Source organism: Rhipicephalus sanguineus, chromosome 11 (genome assembly GCF_013339695.2).
Source record: "Rhipicephalus sanguineus isolate Rsan-2018 chromosome 11, BIME_Rsan_1.4, whole genome shotgun sequence".
Classification (NCBI taxonomy): domain Eukaryota; kingdom Metazoa; phylum Arthropoda; class Arachnida; order Ixodida; family Ixodidae; genus Rhipicephalus; species Rhipicephalus sanguineus.
Window position 1 is genome coordinate 81,487,342 of NC_051186.1, and position 20,258 is coordinate 81,507,599.

The window sequence follows — 20,258 nt, forward strand, 5'->3', positions numbered from 1 at the left end:
ATTCTTTGCCCAGAAAGGTGGTTTCCACGGAGCTGCATGTTGCGCTGACTGTAATGCTTGGCGAAGTGGCAGGTGCCCCCAACCTATTTTAATCAGCTGGTCAATTTTAGCGGGCTTGTTTTTTTTATTTGTTTTTCTTTTTGCTTGTGTATGTGTCTTTATAAAAGTCAAAGAACTGTTCACTCACAGCGTTTTGTCGTCACGTGGAAATGTCCAGTTTAATTATTTTCGTTTTTAATGGGAGTTCTGTGTACTTTAGCTTGTGCGTGAAGCATACCAAAGGACAAGAATACAGCAAGTATATAAGTACAGGCCACCGAGTGTAAAAGTGAAATATTGTGTATTTGCTCCAGTCTGGTCCTTTCAGATTTCTTGGGCAATGTTCAACCAACTACGAGCTAGTTGTCAACATTTGCTAATTTCAGTTTTGCATAGTCAAGTAGGGTAGCCAATCTGTTCAATCCTAAGCAACATGGCACATTGTGTTGTGCAAAAAAAAAAAACTGTCGCTGAAGAGAAAACAATGTTGAAGGGACACAGAGAAGGAAAGCCATACTGGGCTGATAAACCGCGCTTCAGAAATACCAGGGAAGTATTTCTTATCGTGAGCATAGTTCGAACGAGAAAAGAATTATGCAAAATCGGCAGAAATGCTTAATGGGGCACTAAGAAAACTTTTTGCACAGCCATAAAACGCCGCCAATCTGTCGTAGTGTCCCTGCGAGCATGTGAATAAAATATTACACCGTAAGCTGCAATGAATTCACATTTTCATATCGGAACAGCCGAAATCGTTTGCAAGGGCGACCAACTGTACAAGAAATGCGATTGCCATGTGCATTGGCTGCTTTTATTACAGAAAACATCTTCGTTACGGATTATATTGTTTCTTCAAGTCCAGTGATAGATAGATATTTTAAGACGACGTCCGGTACGACACTCAGTCGGACAATATAGTCAGTACTGCCAGCATATGCAGTTCGCAAAGAATGGTCAAAACGTGCAAGTATCTTTGAACCCATGACATGACGCCAATGTACCTGCTTCCTGTGACTGCAGTTATAGTGAACATTCCTTTACATCTTGGTCAGTTGATAAACTACTTTATTGATAATTTTGTATTAGTGAGGATAAATCCTACAGTGTGTTTTTTAAGGTGAAGCAAAAACAAGTTAGCACTGTTCCTTGACCTTGCATTCCAGTTATAACAAACGCCAGCTGAGTAGAATATACCCAAGCGGCACGCGCGTCTCTTCTAGTAACTACATGCCACAAGTGAGTCCTGTCTGCTCATTACTCGATGAAGAAGCTTGCTGAAACTTCCTTGTGCATTCTTGTTTGACAATTTTGTGTTTTCTTCAGGGAGTGTTCAGTGCCAGCATGTACACTTACACAAATTTGTTGAATTTCATTTATACAACCCTCACTGTTGCCTTCTGTAATGGATATTCGTGATTGCTTTGAAACTGCTGAATAATGAGACGCTAAAATTTTTTCTGGCATTTACACTGCTGAAAATGGACATAGTTTTATATAACACCGAACCTACTGCCAAGAGCTAGAATTGTTCTAGGTAGTACAGACAGCTAAGAACAGGTTGCTGCCTTGCCAGTTCAGCAGACATTTCTAGTAGCTGTCATGAAAGCCTTCTCAGAATAGAATAATTTTATCTGCGGAGCTGTTTAAACCTGCCATAATCTGTCGGAAGCGGAAATTTATCGTCATCATGAACCGACACGTGCTGTCTTCGTCCTCTTCTTCATCTTCGTCATCTTCTTCATCTTCTGCTTTGCTCCCAGAACGCATGCGCCGATTTCTCTGGCGTGGGATGCAATGACTTTGACGGGCAAGACAACGAGTACAGAGAGAGAGAAAGAAAGAAATAGAAATAAGATAAAGAAAGAGAGAAATTCTAGGAGGAAAAAAAAGGAAAAAATCACGCCATATCCACGAAGTGAATGATGATTGAGGAGCTGGCTCGAAGATAATCGGGTAAACCGTGAATGCTCCATACAATTCCTCTACTGTCATATAAAGACGCCACACATTTTTATAGTAGCGATTGTGGTCAGGTTGTTGTCGAAACACAAGCAGTCGCAGACCTTGCAGCTGTGGCCAAACGTGTCGTCGAGGAAATCGAGGAAATGTGGTTTTCCCTGCGTTAATGTCATCATCAAGGCGCTCGAAGAGCAAGACGAAGAAGACTTTTCTTTCGCGCGAGCGTGCGCATGCTACAGTTGGCTATGCTATATGTGGTTTTGCCTGCGTTAATGTCATTATCAAGGCGCTCGAAGAGCAAGACGAAGAAGACTTTTCTTTCACGTGAGCGTGCGCATGCTACAGTTGGCTATGCTATATGTGGTTTTGCCTGCGTTAATGTCATCATCAAGGCGCTCGAAGAGCAAGAGGAAGAAGACTTCTCTTTCGTGTGAAAGTGCGCATGCTATAGTTGACTATGCTATATGTGGTTTTGCCTGCGTCGTAGAGCGCAATATCGCGCGTCACCTCATCCCCCGCAAGTAACAATGCTTTGAGACTCGATTGAGCTTTCGCCTTTGAAAAAGAGGACTTACAAGCTTGAAGACTTTTTCAGGATAGTTGCGGCTCTTCCCGATCGAACCGAAACTTCGTTTCAGCGTGATGCCCTCGGTTTAGCCTGATCTCTTAGCGTTCGTCTATGGAGCTTCTCGCGGTGGCACAAGTTAAGGCTACGCTAGGCCTACGACGCAGCTGACATTCGGCGGCCGCGGACTACGGAGTTTAAGAACCGGTTTGGTGAGCCAGCTCCTGAAAATTTTGCAATTGTTTACGCATTTAGACGAGACTTACATCTTTTCGAAAACGCGGGCGTGCGTGTGAAACACTCGAGTGGTGGTTTGTGGTCGCCACCGTTTTCAATCGCGGACCGAGTGTGTTACCGCGGGACTTCCCGACGGCGCATTTTTTCCGCGTTCGTTATGCGGCACCGCAGGTCCGCGGACGCTAACAGTTCAACATTTTCAAATGTAAGCAGATGCAAACTTACGCCCCAGTCGCATGCCGCGATAGTCGGAATCGCGCGCCTGCCTGTTGGTCATGTTTTGTACACGTGCAACCTTTTAAAAATGTTGTTTTGGTTATAGTGCGGTACCGCTTATAGTGCGGATATTCGCGACTCCGGCGACTTACGTTATAAGCGGTCTATTAGTATAGCAAGGAGGAGGGAAAGGGGGGGGGGGGGGCGAGGGTGAGGAGGAGGGAAAAGAGCAATGCATAGCATAGAAAGAAAGAGAGAAATTGAGAGAACGAAAGGCAGAAAAAAGAATGAGAGAAAGAGAGAAAGAAATAGAGAGAGGTAGAAAGAAAGAGGAAGCAAGAAATACAGAGAAAGAAAGGAAAGATAGAGAAAGGAAGATAGAAAGACCGAGAAAGAAAAAGTAACAGAGAGAGGGAAAGAAATAGAAATAAACAGAGACAGAAAAGACATACACAAAAAACAGAAGAAGAGAGAAAAAGAAAGAAATATAGAAATAAAGAAAGCGAAAATTTGCAATACTTACTGTTGTATCTAATAAAAGGACAAAGCACGGTGACGTCACTACTGACGCACCGCAACTTGTGTGTATGTATTGCCAAGCAAGATGCTGGGTTATCAGATTAAACTGTTCGCCACAAAACGTGTCGCAGCTGCCTTCTTGTTCACGAGCTACAACAACTGGCGACGAAGATGCTGAAACGAATCTACGATGGGAAGGGGCGGATCCCGTGAAGGACTGAGGCAGGGCAGAGCAAGGCATGGCCAAGATGTGGGAATTGACGCATTCCTGGAGGACGGCAATGAAGACTTTGCTTCGCATGTGGAAAGATTCGAGCACTACTGCAAAGTAGCCAACGTACAAGAGGAGAAGCTTAAGAAGTCGGCCTTCATAACGGCCATTGGCAAGAACGCATACAAGACACTCAAGGATTTGCTTCTACCGGCGGCCCCTGTGAAGAAGAGTTTCGTAGACCTGGTCAAGGTACTGAGTGACCATTATGAGCCTGCAAGCTGAATCATCGCAGAGCGATTCATATTCAACAGGTGGTACCAAGCGGAAAGTGAGACAGTAGCGACGTTTGCATTTGCGCTGAAGCACATGGCCACTAAATGCAAGTACGGCACATTCCTTGACGACGCACTACACGACCGGTTCGTTGCTGGACTGCTAAACCCTGCCATTCAGACGGGTCTAATAAAAAAGAAGGAGCTGTCAGTTTGAACCTGCTTGCGACTCTGCCAAAAGCGTTGAAATGGCGGAACAGGAGTCGAGGGGGTTTCGACCTGTCAATGGAACGGAAGCCGACGTCCATGCGATAAGGAAGACAGGCAGGAAAATGGAATTTGCGGTAAAGCCAGGCAAGCAATACCAGGCAACCAAGCCAAAGTGTCACCGTTGCGGGCAAGAGCACGACACTATTTCTTATCGTTAACGGAGAGCAAGGTGCTACAGCCTCAAACGCACGGGTCTAGTATGCGGACAACGCCCACCGGGTGCGGGAAAAATTCATGCTGTTGCCGACCTAGACGAGAACCTGGACGTCGACTTGAATGGCATTCACACGGTGCAAGCGGAGCTCACGGCGGACAACCTTGTGAAAAGGTATACCAGTGTTTCCACACCTGGGTGCATCAGTAGTGATGTCACCGCGCTTTGTCCTTTTATTAGATACATCACTTACCAACACAGCAAGAGCGAGGATGCATAGGTGCCCATCAGGTCCACTATCTCTTTAGCTTTGCGTCTCCAGTGCAAGATATGCTAATTTTTTTATTGCGACAGAAATTATATGGACACTCTCGGCGGGTTTTCACCGCTGCCGTCATTTCACACACACACATATATATATATTTCCCCTTTCTTTCTTCCTCTTTTTTTGTTTCTCTCTTTCTCCTTCGGTCTTGCTCTCCATTTTTTCTCTCTCTTTTTTGTGTCTGTTTCTTTCTTTCACTTTCTATGTCTTTCTCTGTTTTCTATCTTTTTATGTCTTAATTTCCTTCATTCCTCTCTATTTTTCTCTTTTTTCTATTGCTTTCTTTCTCTCTTTTTCTTTCTTTCTCTCCTTCTTTCTCTCTCTTTCACGTGTTGTGCGTGCTTGACTTCGCCAAGCAGAGTTTTCCTTTAACGCTCGCACCTGCTGTACTCGACAGTGGGGCTTGCCCAATACCGGTGACGCGTGCCGACCTGTGGTTTCCTGCGGACATCAAAGTTTTTACGGCCGGCTTAAACAGCTCCGATGTTAGAAAAGTAATGCATTCACGCCTAGAAATATATCTGCATACATAGTGTAGTGATTTCCGCATGCGGCTTCTGCGTTCAAGGTTAAGGAGTCGGAGGTTCAATTTTGTGATCAAGTGGCTGAACAAAATCTTCTGTGCGACAGTTTTCCTGTCTGAGCTACCATATGTCCGTTTACTGACGTCATTGGCGGAAATGATACATCAGTTATTGGTCGACCCGGCATAGACCACTTTCTGTGTTATAGGAACAGAGGAAGAAGGCGCAACAGGCTCACAATAAAGTACCGCAAGATTGAGATTCACAGTAATGACAGCTGCATCAAATGAAATCTTGACTTGGGCTCGGTCAATGAAGATTTGTGTTGTGCTAGTAACGCCGATGCTTCACAGCTTATTTACAGACACGGGTGCTAAGTACTATGTATTAAACTGAGAAACGATGTTTTCGTGATGTTGTTTTTAAGACAAATGCAGCGTAGCTTTGATATATTGGTGCCAATAAAATTGACACTTTACATTGTTTAGTGGCAGCTTGCGCTGCGATCCAACTTTTCAAGCAAAGCACAATCATCCACAAGCAACGATTGAAATTTGTGCGCAAGAGAAGCTGTAAGAAGCATTACATTACTTGGAACACTAAAAACTCATTTCAACTACAAACAAGAAGTATAAATTTTTTCTCAATTCATCTCTTCATAGCAGCAATATATTGCACAGAAACCTTGAAAAAAACAATTCGTGCACACTATGGCATTCAATGGAAACGAAGATTTCCTGCCAGTTTCCACGCCTGAATAACCGAATCTCTCGTCCTGACAGCAGATCTCTCAAATGATATATGCAGCCTCAAGACCTGCAAAAAAAAACGTTTAATATTCCATGGAATTGAAAGTACACACACAGTTTTGTTCACGGTCAACAGGTTTCTTTTTTATGAACATGGCAGTTCCTTCATATCTCAAAATCCAGCTAGATATGTGGTGTCAGAAACAGTTCTGGCGGTTGTGCGTTGTACTAACTAAAAATGTTTGATTCTGTGGAATCACGGAACTCGTATAGTGGTTTTAATGACTTGCATTTCCCGGTTCCGTATATTGCAAATGCTTCAAGCTGGTGCACTAATTCACATAAATTTTCATTAGTGCAAAAGTCTAAACTTTCAATTTATTGTCACTCTCATCTTGCCGTTTTGAATTCCATTGTGAAAACGACTCCATTCTGTGCAGTGTTCTGACCTGTGCCGTGCCTTGTCTTTGCAGGTATTTTGGAATGCAGGCTGCCAACTTATAGCTTTAAATTTTCAATCACTAGGTTAGTATTGTTTCCTTTCCTTTCTAGGTTGAAATATTTCCAGGACAGGTCCACTTCATGTCCCACTGGTATATATTTATTCTTTCTGTGAGCAGGCCACACTGTGTTAGTCATTGGTGCCTGTACAGAACAGAAATCGTGTGCATTTCAGAATAATTATCAATCATATTAGCAATGTAGTGGCACACCGTATTGCCAAACCACGTCATAGGTGAGGCTCCTTTCCCTGTGGACATGCGGATACTGACACAAGATTGGATACTTTTCCTAGAATTGTCATTGGCTAGTGGAACGTGATCCGAGTTGGCCCAATGAGTGGATTAAAAAGCTCAATGTAGCCGCCCTGTTTTACCACTGTGGACTAGCTAAGAAGCTAGCGGCAAAAGGGATAGAAAGATACTGGAAAGCAAGTGACGTTTTCTAGCAGTGTTAATCTCAGTAAAAGCACAGTACAGGCACACAATTCTTTACATCGCTACTTATCAACAACAATGAATGACACTCAAAGAACGAGTCGCCCCACCAATATATGCAAATTACAAAGGCTCACAAAGGAGCGAAATCCAGTGTATGTCTGGATCTATGGTAATTATAATTTCCGCTCATAGCTACAAGAGCAACACTAACGTTATATTTTTCAGTGCGGAAAGTCAAGCTGGCTCGTTTAACTGTATGTTCACGAAGAATATTGTAACTTAATGCGTCATACCGTACTTGCACATTTCAACAGCAGCTAATTTCGCTTGATTCGGGGTCGTACTCTGATTTTTACTAGTAATTCACTTTATTTATTGCTTTTGAGGTGCTAACTACCACTTGTGGAATATTTTCTTACTTCAGCCACTGGAGAAAGTCACCTGGTTGAAGTTGCAGGCTTTGTGCTCATGACTGATTCCTCAGTCTTTGCTGTATAGTCCATGAATGCTTCCAGCAGTTATTGTTCATCGAATGGAGGAGATGTACATTATTGTTTTCCTCTGCACAGATCTAGGGATGCAGCTGAACCTGGGAATTTTCGAGTTCAACGGACGCAGCGGATACCTGCTCAAGCCAGACTTTATGCGGAGGGCCGATCGCAAGTTCGATCCCTTTACGGAGTCCACAGTTGATGGCATTATTGCTGGAACAGTTTCCATCAGGGTGAGCACACATTTTGCAGGATCTTTGTGCTTAAAGTGGCCATGTGATTAGGGTGTGACCCCATTCAAATGCTTTTTTGTGCCAATAAAATTGGAAGCGGACACTGCATTAGAGCATGACAGCTGTAAATAACTCTTTTTATATTCGCCTGTTTTCAATATTAAAGTGAGCTGTCTTCCTGAACACCGTACGTACCAACAATACAGCTCCTAACAGGCTATGTGTGTGTGTGTGTGTGTGTGTGTGTGTGTGTGTGTGTGTGTGTGTGTGTGTGTGTGTGTGTGTGTGTGTGTGGTTGGATTTTTGCTTTGAGCCAAGCGTTCCAAGATGCATCAACGTATTTGAGCAAATTGAGTAGTTGTGCGCATATCATGGGCTTGCCAGCCACGCCAAGTGCACTGGCATATTAAGGAAAGCTTATCATCTGGCGTAACGTCGGCACTCACGTTAGAGCAGATATGTTAGTTTTATCACTCGGAAGCGCACGCTGTGGTGCGATGATGTGCATATCATTGGTAGTGGTCGTAGGCGTATTCGCGAAACGCTTGACTGTAGCTTGCATAGTCATAGGTGTACACATGTAATGTTTATTAGATTATTATAAGGGCGGTTAGCCAACACTGCAACCACAATTGGCGTTGTCCTGCCGTAGTGCTTGTGTAGGGTCTTTTTCCGAAACAGTTTCATGCACTCTCATGGCTTTGTGGTAGACTACCTGACTGCAAAGGCGGGCGGGCGGACGGGCAGATGGGCGGATGGGTGGATGGGCGGATGGATAGATGGATGGATGGATGGAAACATTGTACTCTTTTTTATATTGCAAATTGCGCTTGATATTGGGGTTTTTTTCTTTTATTTGATTCAGAATCTAGCATTGGGTGCTTGCAGAACACCAATAAAGAATTTTCACCATTTGTGCTATGCATGTGTGCCATTCGTTTTCTGACAAAGACACTCCATTGCATTCTTTTTACTGCCAACAGTAATACTATTGCTGTTAAAACCTCCTTTCTTAACTGTGACTACATCAAAAGAGAAACTGTTAGGTTCTGACATTCATCAGTGTGCATTATTATGTCGAGTAGAGTCCAGAAAGTGCTCTTCGCGGTTGTGGTACTGAGGGTTTCACCCAATAGTGCCACTTGTTTAGATCTCAGCAGCAAGTGGGCAGTGCTTGCCTTCACCGCTTAATGAATGCAATTGATTGTGCAGATAATCTCTGGTCAGTTCCTGACAGACAAGCACGTGGGCACGTATGTGGAAGTGGACATGTTCGGCCTTCCGGCTGACACTGTACGGCGGCGTTTCCGTACCCACACCGTGCAAGCGAATGGCATCAACCCTGTCTACGATGAAGAACCATTTGTCTTCAAGAAGGTTGTTCTCCCGGACTTGGCTGTTCTGCGCATTTCGGTGAGTATAACAATGCACTGAAATTAGGGCTACCTACTTGCATGACTTTGCTTATTGGACATATTTCGGAAATGCTATACTTGTCACATTTACTAGATGTATTTTGCTAAATACTTTATATTTCACTGCTATCGAGAGACGTGGCTCTGTACGGGTGCAAATTCAGCAGCGAGTTCGCATGTTGATAGCTCTGGGCACATATTACAAATTTATAGCAGATTCAGTGACACAGTGGATTTTGACAACGATATGATCAGTGCAGTGCAGAGCAACGGAAGTGGCATTGGTGCAACCAGCGACAATACCAAATGACGGTCCTTGTAAAGTGGTATCATTTGTGATCCATCAAGTGGGTTGTGGCCCAGCGCTGTTGTGGCTGCTAATTGGCATACACTAATGTAGGCGAAAGGTCTTCACTTTCTCGGGGGGGGGGGGGGGGTGCTGCTGAGGCTCAACAAACTTCTCTCACCGTGTGTTTCTCGAAGACCACGTACAAGGTCAAGCATGCCGTGCGCCAAGGTACAATTTTAGAACAGATTGAACAGACCGATCACCGGAAAAGGTTCGGCAGACCAAAACGCTCCATGTTGCAACACACACAGAGAACATACATAGAGAAACGAGAACTCTTTGGGTCGAACGAGAGGTATGATGTGACATGCACGAGATACTTCTTTTCACAAAATAACAGATGTTCACCAGCCGAACACCAAAGGAGGACACTATTTACATCACTTGTACGGGGAAGAGCACGCACACCAAAACACAAAGGAAAGAAAATACAATGAAAAATAACTATAATAAAACAAAAACTAAATCAATAGTTAAAACGCATGTCACAAAAAATGTTCAGTGCTGTCAAAAACCGTCAGACAGCAAAGCTGTATGCACGTGAGTGTATGCGATGTTTAGCTAGATCATTGGTGTCCTAAGTTCACCGCTAGATTTGAAATGCTCACGCTTGCACTAGATTGGTCAAAGCAAGAGCACGTGACCCACCGCCTCAGGCGATGGCGTTTCAGCAAATGCGTTACGTCACGTGATTTGCCGCCAGCGCAGACGATACCTGGCCTTGATTATTATAATTAATGTCTCTAAAGAAAGAATGAATTACTGTCATGGTATTTTACCAAAGGTACCACTGGGTTTATACCTTTATCTTAATTTTGAGAAATTATTTAAATGAAGAGTCCATAGCAAGTGTTGTGTCTTTCAACTGTGTTAAAAATCGTCGGCCCAATGCATTCTTATGCCTCCCATAAATTCAAGCTCTGCAAGCGTGGGTTTATAAGCCAGTGGCTGTGACCCTTGCCTTCAGACCGTGAAGGGCCCGGGATCAAACCTCACCTCGCCAAGAAGGTTTATTTTTAGAGCGCAGCTCTCAGGCACCCGTTCCTTCGTTGAGCGGCATTGGCATCGCCGTTGATGGTGTAGCTGATAGACATGAAAAAATAAAATGCGAATAAAAAATACCCAGGATCGAATAGGATTTGAGCACGTTGTTGCTAAAAAAGAAATCGCGTTAACCTATGTAATATAGCATGGCTGAAGAGTAAAATAACAACCAGGCATCACACTATGCTAATTGCGCAACGAGTGTGTGGTTCAAAGCTTCCCACCCACTGCAAATGTGCTCAGCCATAGTTCTTCATCGTCAGTCAGCCACATGCAGCATCAACAAAGTGCGCATAATACCTTACAGATGTGTGACGGGTACCTTGCTTGTCCGCAGAAAGACAAATAATGACGTAGTGGGTGCTGTCCTACATCACAAAAATTATGATTTATGGCATAGTGGATACCTTGCATGTGTACTTGTGTTAGTTGCCCCAAGAGAGTTTAGAACAGGCTCGAGAAAGGCAGCTCTTCCAGCTTTCTATGCGACTGTGCTGCGTGTTCCACGCAAGCCTGGCGTTTTAGAGCGCAGCGCTTAGGCGCCTGTTTCTGCATTGAGCGGCGTCGGTGCAACCGATAGAGCGAACGAGGACGAAATAGAGCGAACGCGTAGCACTCGAGCGCTGGCAGTTTCTGTGGCAATATGTAACGAATGTTACATTGCTACGACTGCGGAAAGCCAAAATTTCAAACACAGTTGGTGTTGCCCCAACACGATGCTGCGCTCAGAATTTGCATTAGGCAGAATTGTAATCGTCGGTGAATTTTTAAAATTTCTTTCTTTAGTCCATCTCCCTATCCCTCTCACCCATGCTCTCTCCCCATCCCAGCGAGCCTACAGCGATGCTGCTCGCCCTCTCCCAGTCCGAGCAAGCCTCTTTCTCACCGCTGCCAGCGAGATACAGCCCTTTGCGCAGAGGCTCACTCTTGCCCCTCAGGTCACGGTCACGTGACTAGCGAATGCCAGCGCCGGCCAGGGTCGACTAACTGCCATATTCAAAAACTAACCTTGTACCTAACTTTTGACTTAAGTGACTGACCAGCCCTTAAAGGACCCCTGACAGCAAAATTTATGTTTGTGACTTTTTTACTGTAATTTGTAGCTTTGTGTCTGGTAATCCCTAAGTTCAATCGTAAGTGCTCTAACGTATCGTATAACTAATTCTAGCGTAGTTAATTGTGACCATTTTAGCGTCACTTCAAAATGCCTGCCTAAAAACCAGAAGAAACTAGTGCCCCATGCAGGGGAGCGCCAAAGATCACGTGCACACAAGCTGTGGTGACGTTGAAAGCGCGGTTTTCAAATCAGGGCTCCGTACGCATTAGAGAGTGAAAGTATGTGGGTGACTCGGTATGGGTTAAACCTGTTAAGCGCGTGTCCCCTCACGAAAACTACCTCGAGAGCAGCCCGACAACAGAATGAGAGGGATGAAGAACAGTAGGCCTCGCCGGGTGCCAGTCATGGTATTGTGTGTGCGCCGCAAACCTTCTGTGACGTCCACAATACTTGCTTTACTCGTGGAACGTCACGCAAGGCCTCGATCTACGTCATACCAGGATGTCGCGAGGTGCAGCCAACTCAAATGAGCACTCACGCTTACTTTAAAATCAAATTGAGATGTCCTAAAGGCAACGTTCGCCACTAATAATCGGTCAGAAGTGCCCCTGTATACAGAAAAGTCAAGCAACACAAACATCTCAAGGTTTCAATTTTGGTGTCAGGGGTCCTTTAACACCTGTCAAGAAGAACAAGCCTTGTACTTAAGTGCAACGTTTCTCGGCACCAAAGTCCGAAAGGTTACGTAGCCATGAAGGTAGCATTGCAGCTACCTTAACCCGCACTTATCTTAGCAAAATGGGCAGCTACTACGAAGGTAGTCTCACAGTTCATGGATTCCGAAAGGCTCACATCGACAAGATAACTGAAGGCTCCGCGTACACGTATGCAAAGGTGTTGTGACCAGTACACAATGATCGGTACTATAGTCATGTGCACAGGGGGGGGGCAGGGGGGGGGCGGCTGCCCTCCCTATTCACCTAAGAGGAGGGGCACAAAGTCAGCCCCACACATTGACATAATATGAAGGGGTGAGCGCTGCGACTCTGAGGGGGGGGGGGGGGCGAAATGTCAGCGCCATACATTGACATAATTGGGAGGGGGGCGCTGTAACGAACCTTCGCCCCCCCTGAAGGGGAACCCTGCACACGCCTATGATTGGTAGGACCCAATGGAGTGCTGCAACTGCTAACTACGTGGAGTTCGCCTGCAGATACTCCTATTAGTGTTTTGCTGCTTAGTACAGATGCCCACGAAATGCAAAAAAAATACCACATGACATACCCGCTCACGCGCCGTAAATGCACTGCTCCCTAACCTTCCGCGTGCAAACGATATGCTTCTCCAGTGGCTGTTCGTGACAGCCACTGGAGAAGCGTATCAGCATATCATGCAGCGATTATCGCTTGTGCTACCACAAGCGATAGGTTCGCCATCGCACAACCACCACCATCGTCGCTGTCCTGCCACCTTTTAAGCGGCAGCACATGTAGCCTAATGATATGGTCACTTGCAAGCGGGACATTGAGGAGCACTGCAATTACAGCACAAAAGCGTGTATGTCATGTGGTATTTCTTTTCGCGAGCATCTGCAGGGAGCAGGAAAACACTAATACTTAATATATATAAATTTAAAAACTGCGTAATCGGACATTTTGCCAACCAATGTACAACTTCTTCATTTGAATATTTTGCCCAGCTTCGTTGCATTGGAAATTAGTTGATCTCACTATTTCAGCACTTAAGCTGAACACAAAAAAAATGCATTATTTGCACCATGCAAATAGTCAGCAACGTGCATCGTCATAAAGCACGCTGGCTTATTTTTAAAGCCTGGCTCGAGTTAGCTAGGGCACCCTGTATAGTGCGTTATTATACACCTTATTGAGGTCACCGGCAGTAGCATCAGGTGTATTAGTATTACCAGAACACAGTCCATGGTCAAAGTGTCACTTCCATCCACTGAGGGCACTCTAAATCAACGGTACCTCCACTCCCTCGTATCGTCACTTGCTCTATAGAAGGCAGCAACAGGCACATTAGTATAATACTTTTACATTCTCTAAACATTTGTGCTGTCATTGCCAAAAAAAATTTCACCATCTCCCTCTAAAGGGAACCATGTGGGGATGCGAAAGAGCGCATGCGTCGGCTTAAAGTTCCATTCATCACGGGCACCTTGCCCGATGTTAACAGCGTCCTTGCATGTGGAGCACACCGTGAATTCACTGTAGTTGCTGTTGCTGTTACTCGTCCCGAACTCTTGTTGGAGCATGCCACGCGGGTTCAATCTCGTTCACCGACTCCATCACATGATTGCTGAGAGAGTGTAAGGGGGAGAGGCCACAGCGTCTTACCCAGCCCCTTACACAGGCCCCAACGTGCTAGTGCGTGCCAGCACACGTGGTTTTGTCTGTGTTACGCCAAGCTAGGACAGCATATGGCAGCCCAGGCACCTAAAGTGCTATGCATGTATCATCATCAAGGCGATCAGAGAGACTTCTCCTTGGCGCGAGCGCGCGCTCTGCACGTATCATCATCAAGGCGGTCGAAGAAGAAGACGAAGAAGACTTCTCCTTGGCACGAGCGCGCGCTCTATGTGTTACAAATGGCTATGATAGGTTTTAGAAAGCATACGGTCGCCAATGGAACTACGGACAAAGCCCAGCGCAAAAGCTGCTTCGCATCTAAAAAGAAAATGTGTTTGTATTTTGCCATCTGTGTCATTTTTTCCTGCACATTGCATCTCTAAGTTAACGAAAGCCTCTTTTCATTTGTATCCCATGGATCCCTGCAGCCAAGGACGTTCTCTATTCACAAAAAGTTGGTGTCCCTATATGCATTGTTTCGCAGTTTACAAATTTACATTACCGCAGTTTACATTACCGCTGTAATGTTTATATCGGCGTTCGCATCAGGGTAATCTTCCTCAGGTTTTACTGGAATCATAAAAAGACAGTCGTCTTTTTTTCTTTTCTTCGCATTGAGCCATATATGCTGTCGTACGACCCACATTTTGCCCATTTGTTCTTCACATAACGATGAAGACATTTCATGTATGTGCGTCGCTACCAAGTGATGTGAGGTGGCAGAGGGCTAACGACATATTGCAGTGTGGCATACTATTACGTCTATCGCTCTTTGTTCTCTTCTTTCTTCATTAGCAGTTGAACCTCCGTGCGTGTAATTACTCCATTGCTTGTTTCGACCGATGCTCTAAATGTCCTTCCCTAGTCTTTGAAGATGGGTGCCTCCCCAACCATCTTCAAAAAACCCCTCAGCCACCGTGAAAACTGCCGCTGTTCCCAGACCCGCTTTCACATTCGTATTTATCTTAATTAACAACTGTCCACCTTTTAATTATAGTTCACAGCCTACATCCTGAAACATGTTGTGAGCAGGGAGGGATCCCTTCAGATTATGTCGACCCCCTCCCTAAATCACCTGACCACAGATGAGTTGCTGGGGACATATGGGTCCCGTAAATAGGGAACCATGCCATTCGATGCCTGCACGTACCATCGAATATTCGTACTCAATAAAGTTGATTCTCTCTCTCTCTCGTTTAACCTTTATATTGGGACACTGGTCTTAGAGATGAAGAATCATGAAAAAAATCAATTTTCTGAATATAGTATTTTTGTAACATACAGGCATTGCCACAAGTGCTGACCAAGTTTCCTACATCTCGGATTGATATTTCAGCCCCAACAGCAATTTATATCACCAAGACAAGCAATATTTTGATTGAGAAAAAGCACAAAAAATGGGCTCTTGTATTGACATGCCGCTCTGAATGACGTATGCTGCAGCAGTAGGCATGCAGGTTATGTCCCTGGTGGCGACTAATCATCCAACAAAAATATTTCAATATCTTCTATTACATACTAGTTCAAAATGAGCTTTATCAGTTTTCTTGCATTTTCTCAAAACAAGCTTTTACTCACCCTGTTTGTTTGGTGCAACGATTGCTCAAGCTCTAGAATAGCTACAGCTGTAACGTTTTTTCCTGTATGAAGCTAAATGCATAAAGCTTGAACTGCTGCAAGCAGATTCTTTCTTTTCTTGTATCATTTTTTAACCTGTTTTTGTTCTTGATCTTTAGTAGCTGTACTGTAAATGCTAAATTTCAGTGGGCTGCTAAATTGCTAATTTTTGTTGGATTTGAAAACTGCTTGCAGCAGTGCAATTCTTATTCATTCGGCTTTCCACTTATGGATTAAACATAACTTTGTGCCCAGTTTATTAGTGTCTATTGTCTCACCAAATAACAGTAATCAACATTTAATTATCTGAATAATTATTTGAGCCAAAGAAATAATTGGTGCATTTTTAAAATCAGCACAAATAAATACATACAAACCTGTGATTTTTTAATTGATTCTGGTCAGAAAATGAACAAGATAGCCTCAGGTACCATGTCCCCCCTTAAGTTGAACATAAACTTTACGCATTTTTGGGTACGCTTCGTAAGTTTATTTTCTGAAAGGATGCCGGGGGCGTGGGGCGTCTCACAAAATTTGGCAGGGAAGGGGAAAGGAGTTGAACCCCCCAAGCCCCTCTCCATGCTTCGCCACTGCTTCAGAGCCTCGTTGTATACCTGGACTCAACCGGGCTCACATCTTTGTTGCAGGGAATTGACTCCCGCTTCCCCCTTTCATTCATTAGGTCAGCTTCCCTCACTGGTTTGCCCATTGAGAACATCCTTTCCTTATATTGAAACCGGTAAGTGCACGAAGACAGGGACAATGAAGGACACACAGAGCGCTCTGTGTGTCATTTTCATTGTCTCTGTCTTCGTGCACTTACCGGTTTCAATATGTGACTGTACCAACTAGCTCGGACCCAGCCTCTAATTCAGCCTTTCCTCTTTACAGCACCTTCTCAAAGTCCTTCCTTAGCGGCCGCCTTGCACCCTGATCACCCCACTTCCTCCTTCGACCTCCACTGTTGCCATGTGAACCTCTTGCGCGTGGTGCCGAGCCATGCCGATAACATCATTTTCCTTTTCTTCAAGAAGCCCTTCTCGCATAAGTATGCTGTTATGGAAGTCATTTGCTGCCTTAATGAAGACAAGTGCTCTTGTCTAAACGTTCTCTGCAAGAGCCTTCCCTGTTCAAAGCTTTCGTGTCATAGAACAAAATAGTAGCTTAAGAGCACCAGCATTTGGTATGTATTCCTGATTTGGGGAGAAGTCGCGACTAGTGCACAAAGAGCGTTGACAGTTATCAGCTGTGTTTGTCCACGAAGCTCTCAGTGATATGTTTCTTTAACTTGTTTTGATTTCTCATTTCGCGCCAAGTTTTCACAGTGCTCTCTGCTTATTATACCTATTACGTGTGGCTTCAATCAACTTCAAATAATAATGATAGTGCAGTATGATAATCTCGCATTTGTCTCTATTCCTCTGTCTGCACTTGCACTGTGCTGCTAGGAACTTTTTAAACCATGGGTCTCTTAAGGTGGCTTCCATATGTCTTGAATTTAAGGCATGTTCAGTAATGGCCAGCCCCGTATCCAGTAATCAGTGGTCTTCCTTGAATGCCGTAGACGGGTAGTAATGCTGTGGTAATTTTGCAGGCGTGCGATGACAGCGGGAAGCTGTTGGGGCACCGCATCTTGCCCGTGGTGGGGCTACGTCCGGGCTACCGGCACATCTCGCTGCGCAACGAGTCGGGCCAGCCGTTGCTGCTGCAGACCCTGTTTGTGCATGTCACCGTGAAGGACTACGTGCCTGACGGTCTTTCGGAATTGGCGGACGCCCTGGCTAACCCCATCAAGTACCAATCCCGCATCGAGAAGCATGCCACGCAGTTACGCGCCCTCACGGACGACGACCTGGACGAGGCAAGTGAAATAGTCGCAGCATCATACGTTGGTTTTGGTGATGTTCAAGGTCAGATTGACAGGTGATGTTCAAGGTCAGATTGACAGAATCAGGCGTTCTCTGCGTTGGTACCTGGAGGAGCAAAACTGTCACTTTCAAATTAGTTTACATGCATACATGCAGCCACCGTAGTGGTTTCATGGCTCTTGGAGGGTATGGCAGAACGGGTATTGCTGCAGAGGTTTTAGCTTACTGGAAATGCCTGATACGCTGGAGAAACATTGCCGCGCCGCACCGCCCGAAGCGGTTGCCATCCACCTCAAATCTACCAAGTGGTCCACATGCCCTCTGTAGCTCTTAAGTTGCGAACTAGTGCTTGTATTTGCTTTATATGTGTGTCCTGACGCTTCAACAGCAATGTATTCGTGACTATTTTGCATCGTTTCCGAGATCCATACTCAAATCATCAGTGCTGTTGGCCTAGCGTGTGGCTATGGGTGCTCTGGGAACTCGGGGGGACATAGATCAGGAGTTTGCTAGTTCATTTCACAGCGTAACTGTTTAAGCCGTGCATAATGTGTCTTCTGAACCCGAAAACTATCATCATCGTGAACCGGCACGCGCTCTCTTCGTTATCTTCTTCATCTGCGTCCTCCTCTTCATCATCTGCTTGGCTCCTAGAACGTGCACCGATTTGTCCGTTGGGGAATGCAGTAACTGTGGTGAGCAAGAGAACGAGTACAGAGAGAGAAAGAAAGAGATAGAAACAAAAACAGAGATAAATAGAGAGAAAGAAAAAGGAGAGGAAAAGATAGAAGGCGAGAGAACGAGTACAGAGAGAGAGAGAGAGAAAGATAAAGAGCGAGAAAGATACAAGGTGAGGGAACAACTACAGAGAGAGAAATAAAGCGAAAGAGAAAGAAAGAAAAGGAAAAAAGAAAGATGGGAGAAAGAGATAGAAAGACAGAGAGAGAGAAAGAGACAAAGAAATACACAAAAAGAGATAGAAAAAAGTGATACCAGCATGGCCATGTGTAGTATAGTGTAGCACTGGGTGGGAAAGAGAAGTGAAGGCGACGAGGAGAGAAATGAGGAGGTCAGAGGGTTAAGTGTAGCACAGTCTTGTGTAGTATAGTATAGCCTGGGGTGAGGAGGAAGGAAAGGGGGAGATAAGAGGGTAGCGCAGTCTTGTAGAATACAGTATAGCAAGGTGTGGGAAAGGGAAGTGAACTTGAGGAGGAGGGAAAGGAGAAGAGCAACGCCATCAGCTCCACTGCTTCCTCAGTCTTCACACCACCAGTGCGTAGCTGCCTCACTTTTTTTTACTTTCCACAGCTTGAGCCACTTGACGTCGCTGCTCTATCACTTAGTTTAAATCATAAGACAAGGCTAATAAAACAGGGAAAAAATTAACTTAGCCAAAGAAACGTTTCCTTGGCACGATCCACCGATGTCCCTGATGCTCGCTGAGATGTCCCCATCGTTCAAGCCCTCTTTTCGAGACCCACATACCAGCCACGCACGTCCGCACTGTTCGGCCCCACACACCGAAGGGAAAATATAACACTTAAAGACTTCACTTCACCAGGTATTTGCATCGTTTAAATTTGTTGTATCTGATACCACGTCGATCCCGACTGCGGCGGAGAAGCAGAGAGCGACCAAGTGAACCCCACAAGCCTGGTAGCCCAACTTTATTATTATTCCGACTCTGAGCCCACACTATCGACTCTGAATTGTGTGGGCTCAAAGTCGATATTGTGGGCTAATGTGCCTGTGCTGCTTCAAGAAGTCCGGCTGCAAGGAACGAAGATGTGACGTACTTATCTCCCCTAAGGAGGAGGTTACCAATGATTGAGAGCTCAGTCTGCACTCTGTGGAACGGAACTGCATCATCAGGCAACATCTTTGCTGCAGGCCAAGCCGTAGTTACCTTGTTTATGAACTGTGGAAGCAGCGGGTCCCTGCAATGTTTGAGCGACAGACTCTGCATGAGTAACACACGTTGAGATTAAACAAATGGTCTTTTCCTCCTCCACATTACTTGGTGGGGCATCCTTGAAAAAACATCAGCAGCAGTATTTTTGTCACCATTCTGGAATTCAATTGCTTTTTTGTTTATTGTTCCATGTGACCGCTGTGCAATGTGAACGGGCGGCCTGAAAAGTGTGCTCTCCAATGCTCGCATGCCCGCAAGCAAATCAGAGTTTGCAGTTTCCCAAAGGAGTAATTCCGTTCCTGTCATACTGAAGCAGCGCAAAAGACGTAGGACACAGAAAGACTTGACAACATGAGCGCTGATTGACAACTGAATGCTTTATTCAAGCGATACAGAAAAAGAGAGAAGAACGAAGAACGTCTTTTGCGCTGTTTCAATAGGAACGCAAACCAACTAGCCCAACTCTCCCTTTTGCCGAAGAACCTGCTTGAAACAAGCTTGTCTTGCAGGATTCCGATTGAGCGTGGCATGCCTCCATAGCAGCTCGCGAAGAGGCTTAAGAAGCACCACATAGTCGGTCATGAACTTTGCATAATAGCCTGCTATGCCCAAGAATCAGTTCAGATTTCCGGTATCTGTTGGTGCTGGCGCATCCTTGGTGGCATCTCTGTTGCTTTGTAGAGGGTGTATTAGAAGGTGACCAATCATGTGACCAAGGAACTGTATTTCTTGTACATTGGAAATGCATCTGTCATTCTGCTTATGTCCAGACTTTGCAATCAAGTGCAAGACATATTTCACGTTATTTAATGTGTTCCTCGCGTGTGTTCCCGTACACGATGACATTATATACTTAGCACAAAGTGTTCTTGCAATCCTGCAAGATAGTGACCATCATATTCTGAGAGGCAGACGGTGC

At 45.0% G+C, this 20,258-nt stretch overlaps 1 protein-coding gene across 1 annotated transcript in view; it reads left to right on the forward strand.

Moving 5' to 3' along the window:
- The window catches only part of LOC119373556 (1-phosphatidylinositol 4,5-bisphosphate phosphodiesterase classes I and II), an 88,873-nt gene that overhangs the window by 35,076 nt on the left and 33,539 nt on the right, over nt 1-20,258 (forward strand). Inside the window, exons 9-13 of the mRNA XM_037643619.2 lie at nt 1,203-1,275; nt 6,517-6,568; nt 7,554-7,708; nt 8,921-9,121; nt 17,154-17,420. Of these exons, the coding sequence (XP_037499547.1) occupies nt 1,203-1,275; nt 6,517-6,568; nt 7,554-7,708; nt 8,921-9,121; nt 17,154-17,420 (748 nt within the window). The remainder of the gene's footprint in view (nt 1-1,202; nt 1,276-6,516; nt 6,569-7,553; nt 7,709-8,920; nt 9,122-17,153; nt 17,421-20,258) is intronic.